Source organism: Pelodiscus sinensis, chromosome 15 (genome assembly GCF_052426305.1).
Source record: "Pelodiscus sinensis isolate ZL-2025 chromosome 15, ASM5242630v1, whole genome shotgun sequence".
Taxonomy (NCBI): domain Eukaryota; kingdom Metazoa; phylum Chordata; order Testudines; family Trionychidae; genus Pelodiscus; species Pelodiscus sinensis.
Window position 1 is genome coordinate 39,241,146 of NC_143066.1, and position 20,284 is coordinate 39,261,429.

The 20,284-nt window shown below is 49.6% G+C and overlaps 1 protein-coding gene across 2 annotated transcripts in view; it reads right to left on the minus strand.

Moving 5' to 3' along the window:
* Positions 1–571: 571 nt before the first annotated feature.
* HS3ST6 (heparan sulfate-glucosamine 3-sulfotransferase 6) overlaps positions 572–20,284 on the minus strand; it is a 128,275-nt gene continuing 108,562 nt past the window's right edge. For both annotated transcript variants that reach the window (XM_089769323.1, XM_075899829.2), the window contains one exon: positions 572–3,394. In XM_089769323.1, the coding sequence (XP_089625449.1) occupies positions 2,776–3,394 (619 nt within the window). In that variant the 3' untranslated portion in view covers positions 572–2,775. The remainder of the gene's footprint in view (positions 3,395–20,284) is intronic.

Here is a 20,284-nt window from a genome sequence, read left to right on the forward strand (position 1 = left end):
CAACTTTGTGTTACATGTGCTATACAATGCAACCACGACAACTACCACCAATTGTTTTTATTCTTTCAGACCATTTTAAATCTGGAACACTATACCATTCTCAGGACTCGCTGTCCGATCAGAGGCATCATGAAATGCCAGTGGCTGCCCAGTCTCAGAAAGGAAACTCACGGCAATAAAAATCAACCTGTGAAATGCAGAGCCAGCTGCAAAACGGGAATCCAAGTGACATGAAGGACTCCAATCCTTCAAGGGACTTGCACATGTAAGGTTTAAGCCATGAATGGTCCCACTCTATTCAATGAGTGTTTTGACTCAGCTGTTAATGCCCCCAATTCAACAAAGCATTTAAGTACCTTCTTAGCTTTAAGCAGGTGCTTAACTTCCATTGAGGTCAATTAGATATAAGGACCACTTTAAAGCTGACTGTATGGTTAAGTGCTTTGCTTTTTAGGGGCAGAATTAATATTTCCTTTTAGTTCAAACTTTGCCAATGTAGACTTCTTTTGTCTAACTTCATTGTATGCTACTTGACCACTCACTAAGACAAATGATATTTGGACTGACAAAGTATCGGTCACTTTTTATTCTCATGAATTATCGCAGGGAAAAGAGCCGACAAGCAGAATTTATCACCTGGCCTTGTAAGTTTTTATAACCATTTGTAAACCTGCAACTTTTGTTACAATTAAGAATGGGAAATGTTTGCCCAGAGTTGTCAATATTGTATGTCCCTGGAACTACAGCAGAATAGAATTTCTAATGCAAACAGTTAACCCAGAAAAGAACTGTGGATAAAATCCTGACCAGTTGAGTTCCAAAAGGCCCAAGATCTCACTCTGTGCATATATAAGCCACAAGTCTGCCCTCACGGAAATCAACAACAAAGCTTCCACCAACTTCTCGGAGGCAGAACCAAGCCTTTAAATAACAAATCATCCACAGACCATTGGTATTATTTTTGAAATTCATTGTGCCCTGTTTTCTGAAGATCTGGCAGAAACGATCAAACTGAGGAACAGTTTCTAAGGACACCAAATGTAACTTACGTCTGAGATTCAGATCGTCTTTTTAAAAAGGGCTTTTACAAAATTCTTACACACACAATGTTTTATTTTATTTATTGGCCAATTTAATTTAAAAAAAAAAAAAGAGCTTTGGGAAGAGGACAACGCCCACAGCAGCTTGAAGCTTGGAAAACTAAAAAACAAACTTGCTGGGAGTAGGCACAAAAAATTGGAAAGTGAAACCGACTAGAAACAAAGGCCTGGTGCCTCAAAGGCATGTGGAGGGGAGTCAGGTGACTAAATACTTTTGAGGATCGAGGGCAGAGTTGGGCAATAAGTCAGATGCAGTTCACCAGAGTTAGCCCCTGGCAGGAGCAGCCTGAGGTCGGCTGCGGCAGCTGGTGCCCCAGGCGGAAGGCACGATCAGCGCCCCCGCCTGCATGGCCATCAATGGCCGTGACGTCATCATCGGGCGCCCTGTGACGTCATCATCGGGTGCCCTGGCCGCCGGCACCCTAGGCAACTGCCTAGGCTCACAGGCCGCCCCTGGCAGGGCACCGGCGCTTTATTTACCTGCCTCTCAGCAGGTATAGCCACAGAATTCGTCGTTCCTGGCTAACAGGAGCTGTGGGATACGGCCCAGTCCGGGACACCACTTTCCCCCACTCCCATTGGCCGGGAACAGCGATCCACAGCGACTGGGAGCTGCAAGAGGCTGTAGCTGCGGAGGCGCAGGGAAATCAAGCGTCAGTAGCCTGCCACGGGCTAACCCTGGCGAACCACATCCGGCCCATGGGCCAGCTATTGTCCACCGCTGAGCTAGGCCACAGTGTACAGCCCCAACTGAGTGATGCACAAAAGGAAAAACAAACAGCATAAAAAGTAATAGGGAAATACATTTTTTTAAAAATCTGGGGCGTGCTATAGCCAGTCAATGGCCAAAATCCCATCGGCTCCCAAGGCAGGAGTAACATCAGGCCCATAAGATTGGTCCTGCTTTGGGCAGGGGGCAGGACTTGATGACCTCTTGAGGTCTCTTCCAGCCTGGGATTCTATGATTCGATGACAGCACGTTATTACCCTATGTCACTTGGGTTTGAATATCTGGTGAGAGATGCCGAGCTGGGTTAAAATCAGTCAAGCCCCTTGGAAGCTACATCGCTGAAACGCAGCTTCGAACCCGGCTGCCGTTGTTATTTTCCTGGCGTCTCCTTGCAAGAAAGGCCGCCAGTAACCACACACAGCTGGGTGACTGGGTCCCATTCCTCTGCTAGTGAAAAGGCCCGGGGAGGCTGGTCGTGAATGTTCCAGCCTTCTCTGCAGGGTCAGCGAAGGAGCAGCATTCGGAGGCCAGCTCGGGTTTGCAAAGCTTTATTGTGACTCTTTGTCACTACACACACCCACCCAGGCACACACACACTCTCCCCCTCCCCATGGGAAAACCGTCCTGGTTAATATAGACCAGCAAGACTGATATGGAAGAATATTTCATATGCTCTGGGGTCGGGTTTTTGTTTGTTTGTTTGGCTTGGTTTTTCTTTCTTAAATATTTCTCCCTGCTCAGGAACTGTACGTTTCTCGCCAGGAACGGGTCCGATATAAATTAGAACACAGGGAAAGTCTTTCAGAAGTTTGCCTGGGATACTCCTATGCTAGCGTCCCTGGGTAACTTGGCACCCAACGTGCAAAAGGCCCCGCCGGACCGTCCAGGGGATTAGCTGCCCTCTCTCCCCACCGTCGCATAGAAAGCCAACGGCCCGGGGAGATTTCAGTCCCACCCAAAATCCTGCCCGGTCATCTGATAGAACTTCATGTTGAAGGGTCTGTAAAACTCCTGCAAGCGCTGGATCACCTGCGGGTGGATTTTTGGATGAGGCCGCCCTTTGGACTTCCCCAAGCAGCGAGGCCGGCCGCTGCCTTCCGGCTTCTTCAGGCAGGGAAAGCCCTTGGTCTCGTTGAAATAGAAGTGCGTCTCCGTCACAAGTCTCTGGAGACCCAGAAAGTCTTGCACCCGGCCCATCTCCCCCGCCGGGTCGCTCACCAGTCTCTCCCCGCTGACAAAGAGGAATCTCGAGAGGGGGAAATACTGCAGCCAGTTGTCCAAATGCTTGGCGTAGATGCCGATCCGCACCGCGCTCCAGCTGGTGTCAATGAGACCCGTGCTGACGTTCTTGAAGGCCAGGGCCTGGAAGCTGGGCAGGGTGGGGTTTTTGGACAGTGTCTGTGTGTAGTCCGAGATGGCCCTGGTGACCGGGTTCCTCACCACCACGATCAGCTTGGTGTCCCTGGACATGTTGTAAATACGCTTCGGGGCCTCCTTGGTCACAAAGTAACTCGGGGTCTTTTCCATTGTGATTTGACCCTCCAGGGTCCGCGGCATCAGGTTCCTGCAGAAAGGAAAGGAGAATGGTTACGACTCAAAGTGCCTCCGTCTAGCTTTTGACCAAGTAACGGCTACCAGGACGGGCACCACTGGAAATACAAACTGATAATATCAAGTCGCCAACCTGCATGCGCCAGGCCCAATGGCTAGGAAAATCCCTCATCAAAACTCTTTTCAATCCCTTCCCAAGCCCTATTGTGTTGTGAGGCCGACGAGCCACTCCCGTCAGGCCCTCACGAGAGTTGTGGCTTCTGGTTTTCTGCTGAACTCTCTGGGTCCGTCTACACTAGCCCCCTAGTTCGATGTAGGGAGGCTAATGAGGGCGACCAAAATTGCTAATGAAGCGCGGGATTTAAATATCCCGCACTCGATTAGCATATTCCCGGCCAGTCACCATTTTGGAAACTGACTAGCCCAAAGTAACTGCTCGCGTCTACATGCAGCAGAGAAGCACGATCTCAAGATAAACCCCTTAGTTCAAATTGACTGTTACTCCTCGTGGAATGAAGTTTAACAGTTAATTCGAACTAAGGGGTTTATCTAGGAATCCCGCTTCTCTGCCGCATGTAGACGCGGGCGATTACTTTAGGCTAGTCAGTTTCCAAAAATGGTGACCGGCTGGGAATATGCTAATCAAGCACGGGATATTTAAATCCCTTGCTTCATTAGCAATTTCAGTCGCCCTCATTAGCTTCCCTAGTTCGAACTAGGGGGCTAGTGTAGACGTACCCTCTTTCTTTTGTTACCTCTTTCTCCAACAGACACCCCTGATTTGTTCCCATTGTCGTGTTTTGTCCACCTGTGGCATGTCTAGACTTGGACAAGGACTTTTTGTCCTATATGGTGCCTAGCCCCATGGAGTCCTTGTGGTGGGCTCCTAGAGGCTACTGCAGTACAGACAGGCTGACCGAGGGCAACCCTATTGACAACGATGGGGTGTCATGGGGTGCAAGCCAGAGCAGGAACTGGCTTTCCTCTGTACTAGTGTGGACAAGATGCAAAGTGCAGTAGGACAATCTCATTACTTGTGTTCTCCTGAACTTAACATAAAGTCCTTATCATAGAATGATAGAATACTAGGACTGGAAGGGACCTCGAGAGGTCATCGAGTCTAGTCCCCTGCCCTCATGGCAGGACCAAATACTGTCTAGACCATCCCTGATAGACATTTATCTAACCTACTCTTAAGTATCTCCAGAGATGGAGATTCCACAACCTCCCTAAGCAATTTATTCCAGTGTTTGACCACCCTGACAGGTAGGAAGTTTTTCCTAATGGCCAACCTAAACCTCCCGTGCTGCAGTTTAAGCCCATTGCTTCTTGTTCTATCCTCAGAGGCCAAGATGAACAAATTATCTCCCTCCTCCTTATGGGTCTGTCTACACTAGCCCCCTAGTTCGAACTAGGGAGGCTAAAGTAGGCATTCGAAGTTGCAAATGTAGCCTAGGATTTAAATATCTCGGGCTTTATTTGCATCTTCCCGTCCGGGCGCCATTTTTAAATCTCCTTAGTCCAAACTAACTAACACGCGGCAGTTAAACGTTAATTCGAACTAAGTCCTTCGAATGAAGTCCAACTTCGAATGCCTACATTAGCCTCCCTAATTCGAACTAGGGGGGTAGTGTGGACATTCCCTATGACACCCTTTTAGATAACCGCTATCATGTCCCCCTTCAATCTTCTCTTTTCCAAACTAAACAAGCCCAGTTCTTTCAGTCTTCCCTCATAGCTCATGTTCTCTAGACCTTCCATCATTCTTGTTGCTCTTCTCTGGACCCTCTCCAATTTCTCAACATCCTTCTTGAAATGCGGTGCCCAGAACTGGACACAAGACTCCAACGGGGGCCTAACCAGCGCAGAGCAGAGCGGAAGAATGACGTCTCGTGTCTTGCTCACAACACACCTGTTAATGCAGCCCAGAATCATGTCAACAACCTGGGTATAAGATCTGGAGCTGTTTTGAGGAGCAACTCCAGACTGACAGTAGAGTGACCAACATGACAAAGGATGATGAGTATACGACATCGAGACTGTCTTCTAGTTAGCGAGGTGGGATTCCAAAATGGGTCAGCAATGAGCAGGCCTGCCCGTCTTTTTGTACAGTACGTGGCGTATTGTGGGCTCTGCCAGAAATCAATAACAATCACAACCAACGATGTTGCCAGCTCATGGCTGGATGTGCCCTCTCTTGAGTAGTGGGAGCTGTCAAGTCTCAGGGTCAGGGCCCAACAGAGTTGTGGATTCGCTTCAAGACAGAGTCGATTAGGGATAGATAGTTGCTTTTATTAATCTCACTACCTCACTACTATTACATGCTTAATACTGCCAGATGGTTACACAGCTACTGCAAAGGAATACAACAATCAGCATACGCAAAGCAATGCATATAAGAGTAACAAGCACTTGAAAATGCTTACGCCCGTTTAATCTGTGGGAAGTCCCATTCCGGTTACCTCGCACTTGGCCGCAGTGGACGTGGCTCCAGCTAGAGGAATTCAGGACACCCTTCGAGGTCTAGTTCCCTGTTGAGACTCTGGGTATGTCTACACTACCCCGCTAGTTCGAACTAGCGGGGTAATGTATGCATACCGAATTTGCTAATGAAGCCTGGGATTTGAATTTCCCGGGCTTCATTAGCATAAAGCCGGCGCCGCCATTTTTAAAAGCCGGCTAGTGCGAACCCCGTGCCGCGTGTAGCTAGCTAGCCATTCCGAACTATCTGTACACCTCGTGGAACGAGGAACGTGGAACGAGGTGTACAGATAGTTCGGAATGGCTAGCCCGTGCCGCGTGTAGCCGCGCGGCACGGGGTTCGCACTAGCTGGCTTTTAAAAATGGCGGCGCCGGCTTTATGCTAATGAAGCCCGGGAAATTCAAATCCCGGGCTTCATTAGCAAGTTCGGTATGCATACATTACCCCGCTAGTTCGAACTAGTGGGGTAGTGTAGACATACCCTCACTGGACATGAGAGGCCCTACACTAGTTATACTACAGTTGTTTACCGGGTGTGCACGTACCTGGCTCAACGCCATTCTTATCACTTTCATGAGCTGAGACCAAGGTCAAACTTGTTTACTGCTCCGTAGTTTCCCAGCTCGAGGCATGGCTTAAAGCTGATAAAGCCCAGTTACTTTTTGGGCTTGCAGAGTCCCACACTCTGCTAAGCTGGGTACAACAGGGATGGAAACTTCCATTCTACGCCTGCTAAGCTGCAGGACCCACATATGACTTTCATGTGACAGGAGCTACCTCCAGTTCATACCCACAACACCGAAGTCATCATTGCTGGGGATACTAAGTGTGCCAGCATGGGCATGCGCAGCAGAGCCGTCGAGGAAGGGTTGAAATGGCGGCCAGACTTTGGGTATGTCTACACTTGCCCTCTAGTTCAAACTAGGGAGGCAAATGAAGCATACCAAAGTTACTAATGAAGCGTGGGATTTAAATATCTTGATTAGCATATTCGCAGCCGGTCGCCATTTTAAAATGCCGGTAGCCCGAATTAACTCGCCGTGTGTAGACGTGGTAGTCTGATCCAAAACTCTTCCCTTGAATGTTACACCTCGTGCAATGGGGTCAAACCACAGACCTCCCCAATTAGCGTTATTAGAAGTGGTGGTTTGGTCTCCTCCCCAAATTAAAAGGATCTAATGCAAATGGAATCTTCTAAACAGCTTTAAAAGCAACATGAAAAAAAGAGAAATGGTTCAATGTCTATGGTGCATTAGCCGCCAGTATCCAAAAGGCACCCCTTTGCCAACAGCTGTTCTGTAAGACATACATGGTCAGCAGAACATCCTCCAAAATGTCTCCGCCGCTCAAGCGAACACACCGGGACGATTACAAAGCGGGGAATCAAATAAAGGAAAGAAGCTACGGAATGAGAGAGCCTGAGCAATTAGAACATATTGTGTGCTTTTTAAAAATCTGACTCTGACTGCTCCGTCTATAGCAGGGAGCTCATCCGAAATGATTTGCCGCTGAATTGGGACCGTGAGCAGTGCATTTACGAGCGGCTGCTCCTAGCTATCGTTCTTTTGAGGAATTGCTGTTTGTGTCAGCGCTGTGGCCAGTTATTCTGCAGGATCCCTTTATATATAGGTGTGGAAAGATGAGACTTTTATGTGGCAAATGTCGGCAAACGTCGATTTCACCGACAGAACTGACAGAAAGATATTTCCATCGATAATGATAAAAATGTACACACATACGCAAACTAAGAAAAGTGCTGCATCAGAGCGTATAGGGTTTGAGTTAAAAATATTTACTTTGATTGTTGTGACGTGTGATACTGACAATGGTTACTAGGTGGCTTAACAGCTATAAGGTTTTTTGAATCTCCACATCTACTCTCATTAAATGATTGTCGGACACCCTCCCTCCTTTGAGGTTAACCCTCCTATTTCTCACAAGTGTGAAAATTATTTTAAATGTTATCAATTTAGATAAAAATAAAAAATGCTTAAAATAAACATTGATATTGCGAACATAAAAACGGCCAGACTGGGTCAGACCAAAGGTCCATCCACTCCAGCGTCCTGTCTTTGGACAGCGGCCAATGCCAGGTGTTTCACTGGGAATGAACAGAACAGGGAATTGCCAAGTGGCTAATCATGCACCTAGGAACCCTGGTTTCCAAACATTAAAATACCAGAGTTATCAATTTCAACTGTTTGCAAGATAAATCCAACTATGTTAGGAGAGCCTATTCATGAACAATAGACAGCAACAGAGCCGTGAATATCCATCTCTCACCAAAGATGATTCCTGAACAGAAAAAAGTCCAAATTGGACATGCGTGTACATGCACGTACCTTTATTACCTGCCCTGACCAAGGGCTGAGTCCCACTGTGCCATACCTAGTGTGAGACAGTCCACACACCCTGCAGAGTTTACAGCCTACATCAGTACAGACAGTGGGAAGGCAACCAAGTGCAGAAAGATGAAGAAAGTGGACCAAGGTTGCCCAGCAAGTCAGTAGCAAAGTCAAAATCAAATGCACATCAGCTGATTCCGTGTCCAGTGCCTAACACACTAGATTGCACATTATCACAATTCCTTCCCTGTTTGAGCAGCTCTGTAACGTAATTCCTTACATTCCTCCCTCGCTTGAATTTAAAATTCCATGCCTTCCGTCACATGCACTCCCTGCTGCATGGGGGATTGCCACTGGGAATGGATTTGCTTTCGCTTGGACAAATCATTTAACCCGACCCTCTCTTGCGGTAGCCTCCATCGAATTGGCTCGAAGGAAAATCCATTGCCACCCGCTTCTACAAACTCCTGATGTGTTGTGTTGTTGGGCTGCCGCCAGGCAACGGAAGCGGAAGTGGCAGCAGAAGGTCCAGGGGTGTTTGCTCGTCGTAAGTTCTGGCTTTCCAGGAACAATCCAAATACGTTGAATGACTTTATGACGGCAGTTTGGTTTCGATCCAGCACATTGTGTTACATCTGCTAAATACAATACGTGCGCCGCTTTGATGCTGGCTGCTTTGGAGGCACGCTTCGGAAGTACATTGGAATGGAAGCGTTTGCTATTCGCGGGAGAATTCCCAGGGCCTGTGGTCACTTTATATAGCACCATGAATGTGCCGGGCCCAGGAGAGCTGTGAAAATCAAGCTCTTTTCACTGGGCTGTCATTGCTGAAACGCCTCCAAAAACCAACACAGCGGGGGAGGCGGGGGAATGTCCAAATGAAATGATTTGTTGTGAAAAAAATCAAAAATGTTTCTTTTGGGTTTTATCCGTTTTCAAACATTTCCTGGGGGGAGGGGGAGTTAATAACCTCAAAGGGAATTTGGAAACAAACACCCATTTGAACCCTGATCCTGCACCCTGCTGCACCCCAATTCCCTGCCCCAGGTCACCACCCAAACCATCTGCACCCCTTCTGCCCAAGGACACAACTCCCTCCCAGACCTTGCACCTCCTCCTATATCCCTCCCGCAGACCAGAATCCTCTCCTGCACCCATACCCCATCCCAGACCCTGCACCCCAACCCCCTGCCTCAGGTTACAACCCCCTCCTTCACCCAAACTCCCTCTCAGCTCCCACGCCCCTTCCTGCCCCCCATCCTGAGCTCCCTTCCACACCCAGACCCTGCACTCCCTCCAGAGAAAAACAGGGCCAAAATCTGGAGTACCCAACCCTGCTGGAGAGGGTGTGAGCCTGCTCCAGAGCCTGTCTCTTCCGTCTAAGCTGTAGACATCAGCTCCGGTTCAAACCCTGATGTTGGCCAAAATATGGCTAACAGCTCTGGGCTTTAGGCATTCACTGCCGTAATCAAAAGGCTGATTCAGCAAGTCAAAAGTGCTCCTCGCTTGTCTCCTCTTTGCAACCCCCGACGTGGCCCTTTACAGAGCCGGGCACTTTCCTGCCCTCTGTGGCTCCCTGCTACCCCACCCACGAGCAGCAATCCGAGAACAGACGGGCCCATCCCTCTGGGAAAGCCGCTGTTAGTAGGGTTGCCAGGTGTCCTGTATTGAACCGGACAGTCCGGTATTTGGACTTTGTGTCCGGTAAACAAATTGAGAAAATACCAACCATATCCATGTCTGGTATTTTCTAATTAAGGACGTTTTTCTGCTTTTCCTGGGCCTGGCTCGGCGCCCGATGGAAGCCTGCTTGGGACGTGCAGCAATTAAAGGGGCCACGGCCGCATTTTGTCGCCGGTCTCCTTGGTTATTTCCTGGAGCTTTTGGGGGGTTTTTTTGCTTGACAAATTTTCGGTCAGTTTTTGGTTTTGCTTGACAAATTTGTATCAAATTTTTGTCCGGTATTTTTTTTTTTAAACCATCTGGCAACCCTACGAGTATTTGCTAAATACTTTTGAAAATGTCCTATCCCTCCGCATCTCAGCTGGGCACTTTTTCACTGAAACACACACACTAATTAATAACGAGCAGGCCTGTGGTACCTAAGGACTAACATGTTTACTTGGGCCTAAATCGGTTAGCCTGTGAGGTGCTGTTGGACTCGTTGGTTTTGCTGAATCGGACGAACAAGCCTGGCCCTTGGAAACATGTCGGCCCACAGGTAGAGGTGGGCAATAACTTTTGCAGGGGGGACTCTCTGTGAATTTTGGTATGTGGCCAGGGGCCGACCCGAGGCCTGGTGGAAGAGGCAGGACCGCGGTCGGACGGGGTGGATTGGGGGGCTGCAGAGAGAGTGTTTGAGAGGCAGACTTTGTGATACAGACTGGGTGTGGGACAGTGCCTGTGCGCGCAAAGCACAGCGACTGTGTGGCGTAGAGTGGGTGCGTGTGCGACACTGACACAGAGTGTGTGTGTGGCTGCTGCTGAGTTTCTGAGAGCAGCCACGCACTGTCTCTTTAAGACGTGGCTAACTGCCTGCCCCTGTTCTGCAGAAGTGAGTGGGGGGGGGCGCTGTGTGTAAGAGAGCGAGCAGCGCCCGAGCACTGAAATCTTACAAACAGGGCCCTGCCCCCTAAGACAGGCGCTCCTCCGAGTCGCTCCCCGTCCATACCTCAGGCCTGAGCAGCCCTGCTGTGTCTCCCTCTCGCCGATCCCTGCTCTGCAGAGACAGGGGCAAGGGGACAAGCTGGTTCCCCCGATCCCGCACAGCCCCCACTCTGCACAGCTAGCAGGAGAAACCTGCAAGCAGCTCAGCTGCAGGATGAAGCAAAGTGTGGGGAGGGGGAGCTGAACACAGGCGGACGGCTGGAAGTCTGCACCTCTGCTAATCAGCTGGGCGGACCAGAGAGAAATGCTTGGTGGGCCGAATCCGGCCCCCGGGTGTGATTTTACCCACCCTTGTAGTAAAGTCTAGCTCAACGGTGGGCAAAAATGTGTCCAGTTCTGGGCACCACATTTCAAGAAAGAGGTGGAGAAATTGGAGAAGGTCCAGAGAAGAGCAACAAGAATGATGAAAGGTCTAGAGAACAGGAGCCATGAAGGGAGGCTGAAAGAACTGGGCTTGTTTAGTTTAGAAAAGAGAAGACTGAGGGGGGACATGATAGGGGTTTTCAGGGATCTAAAAGGGTGTCACAAGGAGGAGGGAGAAAACTTGTTCTTCCTGGCCTCAAGAAGCAAGGGGCTTAAACTGCAGCAAGGGAGGTTTAGGTTGGACATTAGGAAAAACTCCCTACCTGTCAGGGTGGTGAAACACTGGAATAAATTGCCCAGGGAGGTTGTGGAGTCTCCATCTCTGGAGAGATTTCAGAGCAGGTCAGATAAATGTCTCTCAGGGGTGGTCGACTCTAGACAGTGCTGGGTCCTGCCGTGAGGGCCGGGGACTGGACTCGATGACTCTCGAGGGCCCTTCCAGTCCTAGTGTTCTAGGATTCTATGAAAAGGGCCTTTGCAGACCCGATCGGGCCCTCCAGGAGGGCTGAGCCGGCCCGCAGAGTCCCTGCCGCTCCCCTGCCAGCAGGCCAACCAGGGCAAAGGCCGGGGGAGCGTGCGGCGTTTACAGCCTAGAACCCAGACACTAGTGCAACGGTCTCTCCACTAGGCACATTACCACTAAGGAAGCTCACTAACCCCCCCTTTTTTGGGCCAGGTTCGCACGTTTTGCCACGGTGGAGACAGTCTGTGGGTTCAAAGGTAGGGAACGTTGTTCGTCTGATGGGGTGGATGGGCTGGGAGGGATTGTTGTGGAGACTGGTTACCGGGAGGAACCTATTTGTCCGGCATGAAATAGTCTGTACGGAGCATGGAAGATGTAACCAAGGGACCCCCCCCCCACACACACACAGAGAGGCAGCAGTGTGGGGTGGCAGCAGCCCCTGTCCTGGGGGAGGGGGAGGGAGAGCTCCCAGACCCGGCGTGAGTCAGAACTGAGCCGGGCTGGCTGCCCGCTTAGCTCCTAATGCACTTTCAATGCAGAGCCGCAGCAGGGGAAGGTCCCAGGACTGAGCCGGGCTGCTAAAAAATTTATTGGGGGGGAGGGGATGCATGTAGTCTATAGCATGAACCTATACGCTTTTGTTTAGCAGTTAATCAGTTAATCAACTACACTATTACATCCCTAATTCGGAGCCCTTGGGTTCTTTTCCTCGCCTCCCTGGTTAATCACTGCTCTGTCTGTGCTTCAGCGTCCCTGTCGGTGAAATGGTTTTACAGGTTGAACCTCTCCTCCGGCATCCTCGGGACTTGAAGGATGCCGACTTTGCCAGACCACGGGAGGCTAATATCGTCTAGCAGCATGACCAACCCGTCCACTGCCTGCTGGTTTCTTAGGAGACCATTTGGAGTCAATGAAAGAACAGCCCAGAACATTGAGCCAGGACGGGTGGCTGGAAACAAACTTTATGGGACAGCCAGGACACTTGGCCACCCCCATGATGAGCGGACGCCTGGCTCACTAAACTCATGGCGGACCATGGATGTTGCTGGACCAGAGAGTGCCGGACCAGAGAGGTTCAGCCTGTAATAAATCCTTTCCCTCACAGTGGAGTTGGACTAATTACACCTTTGAAAGCACTTTGATTTCTTCCAATGGCAAACACGGCAGGACTGCAAAATAATTTCAATATTAACCCAAGTAGAAAGCAGACCCCTTGATGCTTGGTCTGTTCCAGAATTAGGGGAGACGTTTCCTCTCCCTGCTATAGCAGAAATGGATCCCAATTCCTGACGGCCCATTTGGCTCCTGGGCCGTCTGCACGTTGGGAAGCTGCCAACAACAGGAATGGAAACCCTATATGTAGGGAAATGTGCAGCAGAGATCTGCTCTACTCTTATAGCGCGTCTGACCATGCCATGAGGAAATTAAGTGACTTTCCCCAGGCCCCAGAGCAATTCAGTGGCTTGGTCTGAATTACTCCCCCCTCCCTCCCAACACTATGGAAACTATGCAGCCTAGTGGTTAGATCAAACAGCAACATTACATTAGCACTCATGCAGATGGCTCAACTCATCCTTGGCCAGCGAGCTGGCTATGCACCCTGCGCCATTAGCTCATTCAGCACTGCGCTTTGAAACAGATTTTTTAATTTCCAAGATAAGATCCATTTTGTTTAAATTAAAAAAAACACACAGCCCCGTCCTTTGGTTTTGAAAATTGCCACCAGGCATGGATTTTAATAATGCATAAGCCAGCCGAGAAATAAGTGGGCACTTTTGCAGCCAAATGTAACATTTTGAAAACCAATCTCTCGCACTAGGGTTCCCTGATGCGTTAGCAAAATAGGAAAAAAGTTCACTTTGGAATTTCTTTTCTACCCTGCTTATTTCCATAAGCAAGCACAACGTTTTGGCTTAGAGTTGCCTCAAGGGAAAAAAAACAAACCTAATAACGTTGCCCTTAAATAATAATAGAAAGAAAACGGAGCCTATGTAACCTCTGTAGGAAATTTAAAAACAATGAAGGGACCAGCAGCACTTTAGAGAATAACAAAAAAAGCAGATCAGTCATAGAATCCTAGAACACTAGAACTGGAAGGGACCTCGAGAGGTCATCGAGTCCAGTCCCCTGCCCTCACGGCAGGACCAAGCACCGTCCAGACCATCGCTAATAGATGTCTGTCTAACCTGCTCTTAAATATCTCCAGTGATGGGGATTCCACAACCTCCCTGGGCAATTTATTCCACTGTTTGACCACCCTGACAGGTAGGAAGTTTTTCCTGATGTCCAACCTAAACCTTCCTCGCTGCAGCTTAAGCTGTAAAAGAAAGAAACGGCAAAGACAGGTGAAAGAAGTTGAAATTTGGCTAGGATGCAAATTTTGACTACTTCTGTGCTCCCCATCATTGCCGTATCTGGGCACCTCTCAATTGTATTGATCCCCGCCACATCCCTGGAAGGAAGACCAGTGCTATTATCCCCATTATACAGACGGGGAACAGAGGTATAAAGAAGTTAAATGACTTTCTCAAGGCCACATAAGAAGCTTGTGACAGAGCAGGGAACTGACCTTGAAACTGCACCCCAAGTGAGCTCTCTAACCACAGGAACATGCTTTCTCCTTAATGCCTCATAATTGCCAGGAATTTCCACGGATTATAAGCGTTCATGGCCATAGTTGTACAGCCCTGGAAAGACGTCTCCTGCAGCAGCACACATCCCCAGAACATCACACGTCAATTTCAATAAACGTTTGTTTTTAAAACAGGCTCAGAACATTTTATTAAGTCCTTCTGAGAACGGGACAGTTGTTTTTTTTGTCCGAACTGACTTTGCATCTAGACATCGATTTCATCGTTCAACCTTACCCAATCTACTTTTAAAGGCTTAAACCCTCATTTCCAAACACAAAAAACGATCATCGGAAAAAAAACAATTACAAATCTAAATGAAAATGAAACGTCCTTAGGGATCCAGCATGGTTTTTCTTTCAGGCATTTTTGTGAAGCAGGGAATTTTGACTTTTCGTTCCAATTCAGAATAAAACATTGGAAATGTCAAAATTTCCATTGGAATGAAAATGTCAATTTTCAGTCAGATCCATGCCACAAATTTCTTCTTGGATTTCCAGAGGGTGGCGCCAGGAGCAGGGCCGGACGGAGGCATGGGCGAGCTGGGCAGCTGCCCAGGGTGCCAACCGATGGGGGGCGCCTGATGGTAGCTGTAAGGGGCGCACGGCGTCCCTTACAGCTACCATCAGGCGCCGCGCGCCTGGCTCCTGCAGCACTGGCCCGGCCACATCCCCGCGGTGCTGGCCAGCAACGCCCTCCCCCACCCATGGCCGCAGGGCCCTACACGGCCCGGCGCGTGCACCAGCAGCGACACCCGGGCCGGACTGGGCTGTGCTTGCACCGTGCACTCTAGGGGCGGGCCCCAGGCTGCACACCAATGTCTGTAGCTGGGCTGCGCATGCGCTGTGCGCCCCAGGGGTGAGCCCCGGGCTGCGCGCCCGTGCCCGGGGCGCCAGAATACCTCGGGCCGGCCCTGAAGGAATGCTCAGTGGGCATATTTAGGAAGGAGTAGACCAACCCTGCACCACCAGAAGTGCACTTTTATGCTTTTTAGATTCAGTTTATGGCAGCAATTTTTACACTGCATGACTGAAAACAAGCTCAGCCACATGCCCTACCCTGGGGAATTTTTTCTAAACCAATTGCTTATTAAGCTTCTCTTTGATGAGTTTCCTAACTCAGAGCTTTGCTCTTTTTTATGCTTGATAACTGCAGGGATGTGTGAAATTAACGAGTCCAGACTAACGTTAGACTCCTATCAAGTAAAGATGACTCCAGCCAATGAAGTCACCGATCATGAAGAACTCAAGTCAAAGTGTGTTCAGGTCATTTTTTTTTATATTGCAGTGGCAACGCAAAAGGGTTCCATGCCACACACTGACCTAGGAATTGGCAGTGGCCAACTCTTGAGGTTTGTCATTTAAACAAGAGAGGAACGGCGGGAGAGGCAAGGCACAACACACCAAAGCAGAGTTTAGTGTGAGGGTCGGCATGGGCCTTGTTAGTTTATTTTTTCATTCCCACTCCTCACAGAAGGGCAGCCGGATTGGTTCCTCCACCCGTCCCCACCAACAAATATTTGGCGAGTTACTCAGTACAGCAGTTTAAACGCCAAACTGCCCAATGCGAATGTGGAGAAAGGTGGAAGTGCCTGTTGAAGAAACCCCCCTGGACACACTTAGACCACACGCCACACGAACCCTAGGGGACAGATAACTCGGGAGTCTTTGCCTGGTTCTTTCATAGTCCAGTGAACCTCCAAAATGGATTCCTCCGGAGGTTACCCCCTTCCCCCACCCCACAAATAAAGTTCCTTCAAGCCATGCGGAAGGAGACATGGAATGTGTGGGAAGGAAGTTCCGCGGCTGGCCTTTGCTCAGATGCAAATGGAGTTGGTCCCGCCCTTTGCGATGTAAACGAACGACACGTGATTGCTCATTGACTCGGATGACACCTGGCAGGAAGCTCTGGCCTGTGAGGAATCTGTGGACCCACTCCCTGGACTTGGGAGACGAAAGTGCGTTCATAGGATACTAGGACTGGAAGGAACCTCGAGAAATCACGGAGTCCAGTCCCCTGCCTTCGCAGCAGGACCAAGCACCGTCTAGACCAGGGGTGAGCAAGATATGACCCACGGGCCAGATCCAGCTCACCTAGCCATTGGATATGGCCTGCAGCCCACCCAGCCGTGCCCCCAACCCCCAGGCCAATCGAGACCATCACTATCGAGACAAGAGGGCCCCTTGCCTGCTCACGCTAGGGTGCTGCTAGGCTCCCAGGGTGAGGGGATCCCTGCACACTAACTGCTGAGAAGTCTGCCTGCCTGCCTGCCAGGGGCACGCGGTGCCTAGAGAGAACTGCCCTTTCTGCCCGAGGCCCCGCCCCTCATGCCCGAGGCCCCGCCCCTTATGCCTGAGGCCCCGCCCCTTCTGGGGCCAGCTTGCTATTGTTACCAAAATTGGTAAAATGGCTCCCCCTCAAAAAATATTGCCCGCCCCTGATCTAGACCATCCCTGACAGGCGTCTGTCCAACCGGCTCTGAAATATCTCCAGAGATGGGGATTCCACAACCTCCCTAGGCAACTTATTCCAGTGTTTCACCACCCTGACAGGTAGGAAGTTTTTCCTAATGTCCAGCCTCAACCTCCCTGGCTGCAGTTTAAGCCCCTTGCTTCTTGTCCTGTCCGCAGAGGTCAAGGCAAACAATTTTTCTCCCTCCTCCTTGTAACGGATATTCCTTTCAGATTTGCACGGAGTCGTCGGACAAACACCACACACGCCCAGTAATGGCCTGTGTGGTGGTCGTTTTCTAATGAACCCTTACGTGACACAGAGCGTGGACCCTGAATTGGCCAGGCCAGCTAAAAGTCACTACCTGAGACCAGTGGGCCCCTTGCCTGCTCACACGAGGGTGCTGCTCGGCTCCCAAGGTTGCGGGGATCCCCACACACTGACTGCTGAGTCTGTGTTCCCCAATGGAGGACAAGAATCCATCGAACAAGGGCTGGCACACTGCAACACGTCACTGGCACAGAGCTTGCATCCCCGGGTGAATTTTCCACCAGAGAGTCATCCAGGCTAAAACCTGCAAAGCTGGGGATGCGGAATATTTCCCCCAGTGGCAGGTGGTAGACACACCCCTCCAGATAAGAGCCCAGCCCAGCCCAGTCCAGGCACCTTTCCTCTGCCCTGAAAGAGGGAGGCCTGGGGGCCGGCAGTAGGGTTGCCAAGTGTCCGGTATTCACTCGGACAGTCCAGTATTTTTGCCTCCTGTGCGGTAAAAAATTCAGAGAATACCGGACACCTAAAATGTCCCCTTTTATTTTCCTTCACCAGAATTTTTTTTTTTTTTTTTTGTGGGGGAGAGGGTGTTCGGTATTTTTGTTCAACCATTTGGCAAGCCTAGCCGGCAGCCATCTTGGCCTCCGGGATCCATGGAGGAACTAGGGTTGCCAGGTGTCCGACATTGACCCAGACAGTCCGTTATTTTTGCCTACTACCCAGTAAAAAAATTCAGAAAATACCGGACACCCAAAATGTCCAGTACTTTCTGATTTTTTCCCGGCCAGGAGGCGAAAATCCCGGTCTGTTCAGCTCAATACGGAGGCAGCCTGGCAACCCTAGTGCTTACCAGTTCCACGGGGGAGCTGTCTGGCCCGGCGCAGGGAGGCAAGGTGGCGGGCGGCCGCTGGCAGCCTGTCAGTGCCAAAAAGCCTCACACATAGTTTTTAAAGGGGCCACAGTGGGTTGTTATGTTTTGGGGGTTTTCTTGCTTAACAACTCTCGGGGTCCTTTTTGTTTTGTTTTGTTTTTTGTTCGGTATTTTTTCTGAAACCATATGGCAACCCTAGGAGGAACTTCCAGAACTCAAACCACGAGGAACTCCCTCACTGGGGCCAGAACTCACATCCTCTGCCCTCTGGGCCCCAAGAGAAACCTGACACATGCTCGCTGGAGGGTTCATTGGCAGAGGGCTGAATTTCATCCTTCCCCTGTGTGTTCAGGGCGTTGCACGAAGCAAAATCCGACCTGGGTTCTTTCCTGGGTGCTTTCCATCATGGGGCTGCAGCCTTCATTCCATTCCACTTTGCTCTGGAGACCGACTTGGGCAAAAGCAACAAGCCCGATCCTGCCACACCAACCTCATGCACATGACAGGCCTTGGACGTTTATATTTGGAATATGCACCCAGGGCATGAGGTCTGGGGAACGCTTCCATCAATGTTAATAAGATGAGGAAAAGGCCCTTGATGCCTGCTGGCAGCAGACTGCTGGGTTAGGGATGGTCCGCAGTTGCAGAAGGAAGCCAGATGGGTCTTTTGAAGTGCCGCACCTCTAGCAAAGAGTCGATTAGCACACCTGAACGCGGCTGCTATTTTTTGCTCAACAAGATAAGCAAGCAATAGACATTTAATTACACTCTGAAATCCGTCACAAGATTTGCCAAGCTGCTTTCAAAGCTGCACTGTGTTGACTTGATGAAGAATTTATGCCATTCACCCGTGCTTTCCTGGGAGGCCGTGGATATTTTGGTACAGGAAAATGATCCTTTCCATGTGCTGCTAACAGACATAAAAATATCACTCAGCAGAAACAGCCTTAAGAGCTAAATGAATCACTCTGCTTAACGTGCAATAAAATGTTGATTATAAAGCAGAAAAAGTATGCGATTCTATCATCTCGGAAGGGATGTTAAACCAAAACGTTGTTTTGCTAAGCCCTGAATCACAGAATGGCATTTACAGGACCGGAGCAAAGAAACTCAAGGTTCTGTTCAATTTTCATAAACCAGAGTGGTTCAGATTTATTTTATGTGCCCTAGCTGTGCGCCTTAAAAATAAACTCCAGAGGAATCCCCTAAGAGTTGGTAACAGGCAGAGGGGTGGGTAATAACCGTGATTAGCAGCCTTTTCTTTAGAGCTGGATTGCAGGAATGGGGTTACCACCTGGAGCTGTAAAAATCTTATTTTAGAAACTTCTTATAGCAGGTGAAATGCACATAAAAAAATACCTCGGCCCCAAAGAGGCTGGAAACCAAACCCTGTAAAACAGATCAGAATTTGCCACCTTTTACAGCCTACTGCATGTGGGTGGCCGGACAGGTTTACGAACTGGAGCATTTCAAAATTCACTTTGCAAAACAAGCGCTTTTTCCTTTGTAGCCAGGGACAGAACGTCTACAAAAGGGCCTAATATGGACCCAAATCCCAGGCAAGTCAACAGAAAGAGCCCCTGCCCTACTGGAGTTTCTTGCTCAGAGCCACTTCCACCAGCGCCCGAGGGGTCTAAAATGCTGCCTTGCAGGACGTATTTTTGAGTGATGTGTTTTGACTTTCAATGCACTTTACACCCCTTTTGCATGGGTGGGAATGACAGCAGAGTAAAGGGCTATAAGCCAGGAATAAGAGACCCCAAAGCCGCCGCAGAGAGTCACAGATAGTACCCACATCACACCGCAGACACACCCAGGAACCTACCCCACAATAAAACCCGTTGCCAACTCTGTCCACACATCTACCCAAGCAACACCATCATAGGACCCCACCAAGGGCTCATCCAACTGCACATCCTCCAATGTGATACATGCCATCACGTGCCAGCAATGCCAGGGATATTGGACACCGGACAGTCTCTGCACCAATGGATAAATGGACACAAATCAGCCATCAGAAATGGGAACACACAAACCTGGAGGGGAACATTGTAACCTGCCTGGGCACTCAATCATGCACTCAAACGTAGCCATCCTTCTACAAAGGAATTTCACCAGCCAACTACAGACAGCGTGTGTGCAGAATTGACTTTCATATGAAAAGTTGACACCTTTTCACTTGGTTTGAGAACTGGGTGACACCAGCTTTCTTTACATTCAACATCCCATTGACAGCAAAAGCTAAGGATAGGCCGTTTCCAGCTCACTCAATTAGCCTCATTAGCACTGGGACTACAATTGACAGGGATTTTTTTCTTTCCTTTCTCCATTCTTATTCTGAGCCCTCTCTCCCCCACACCT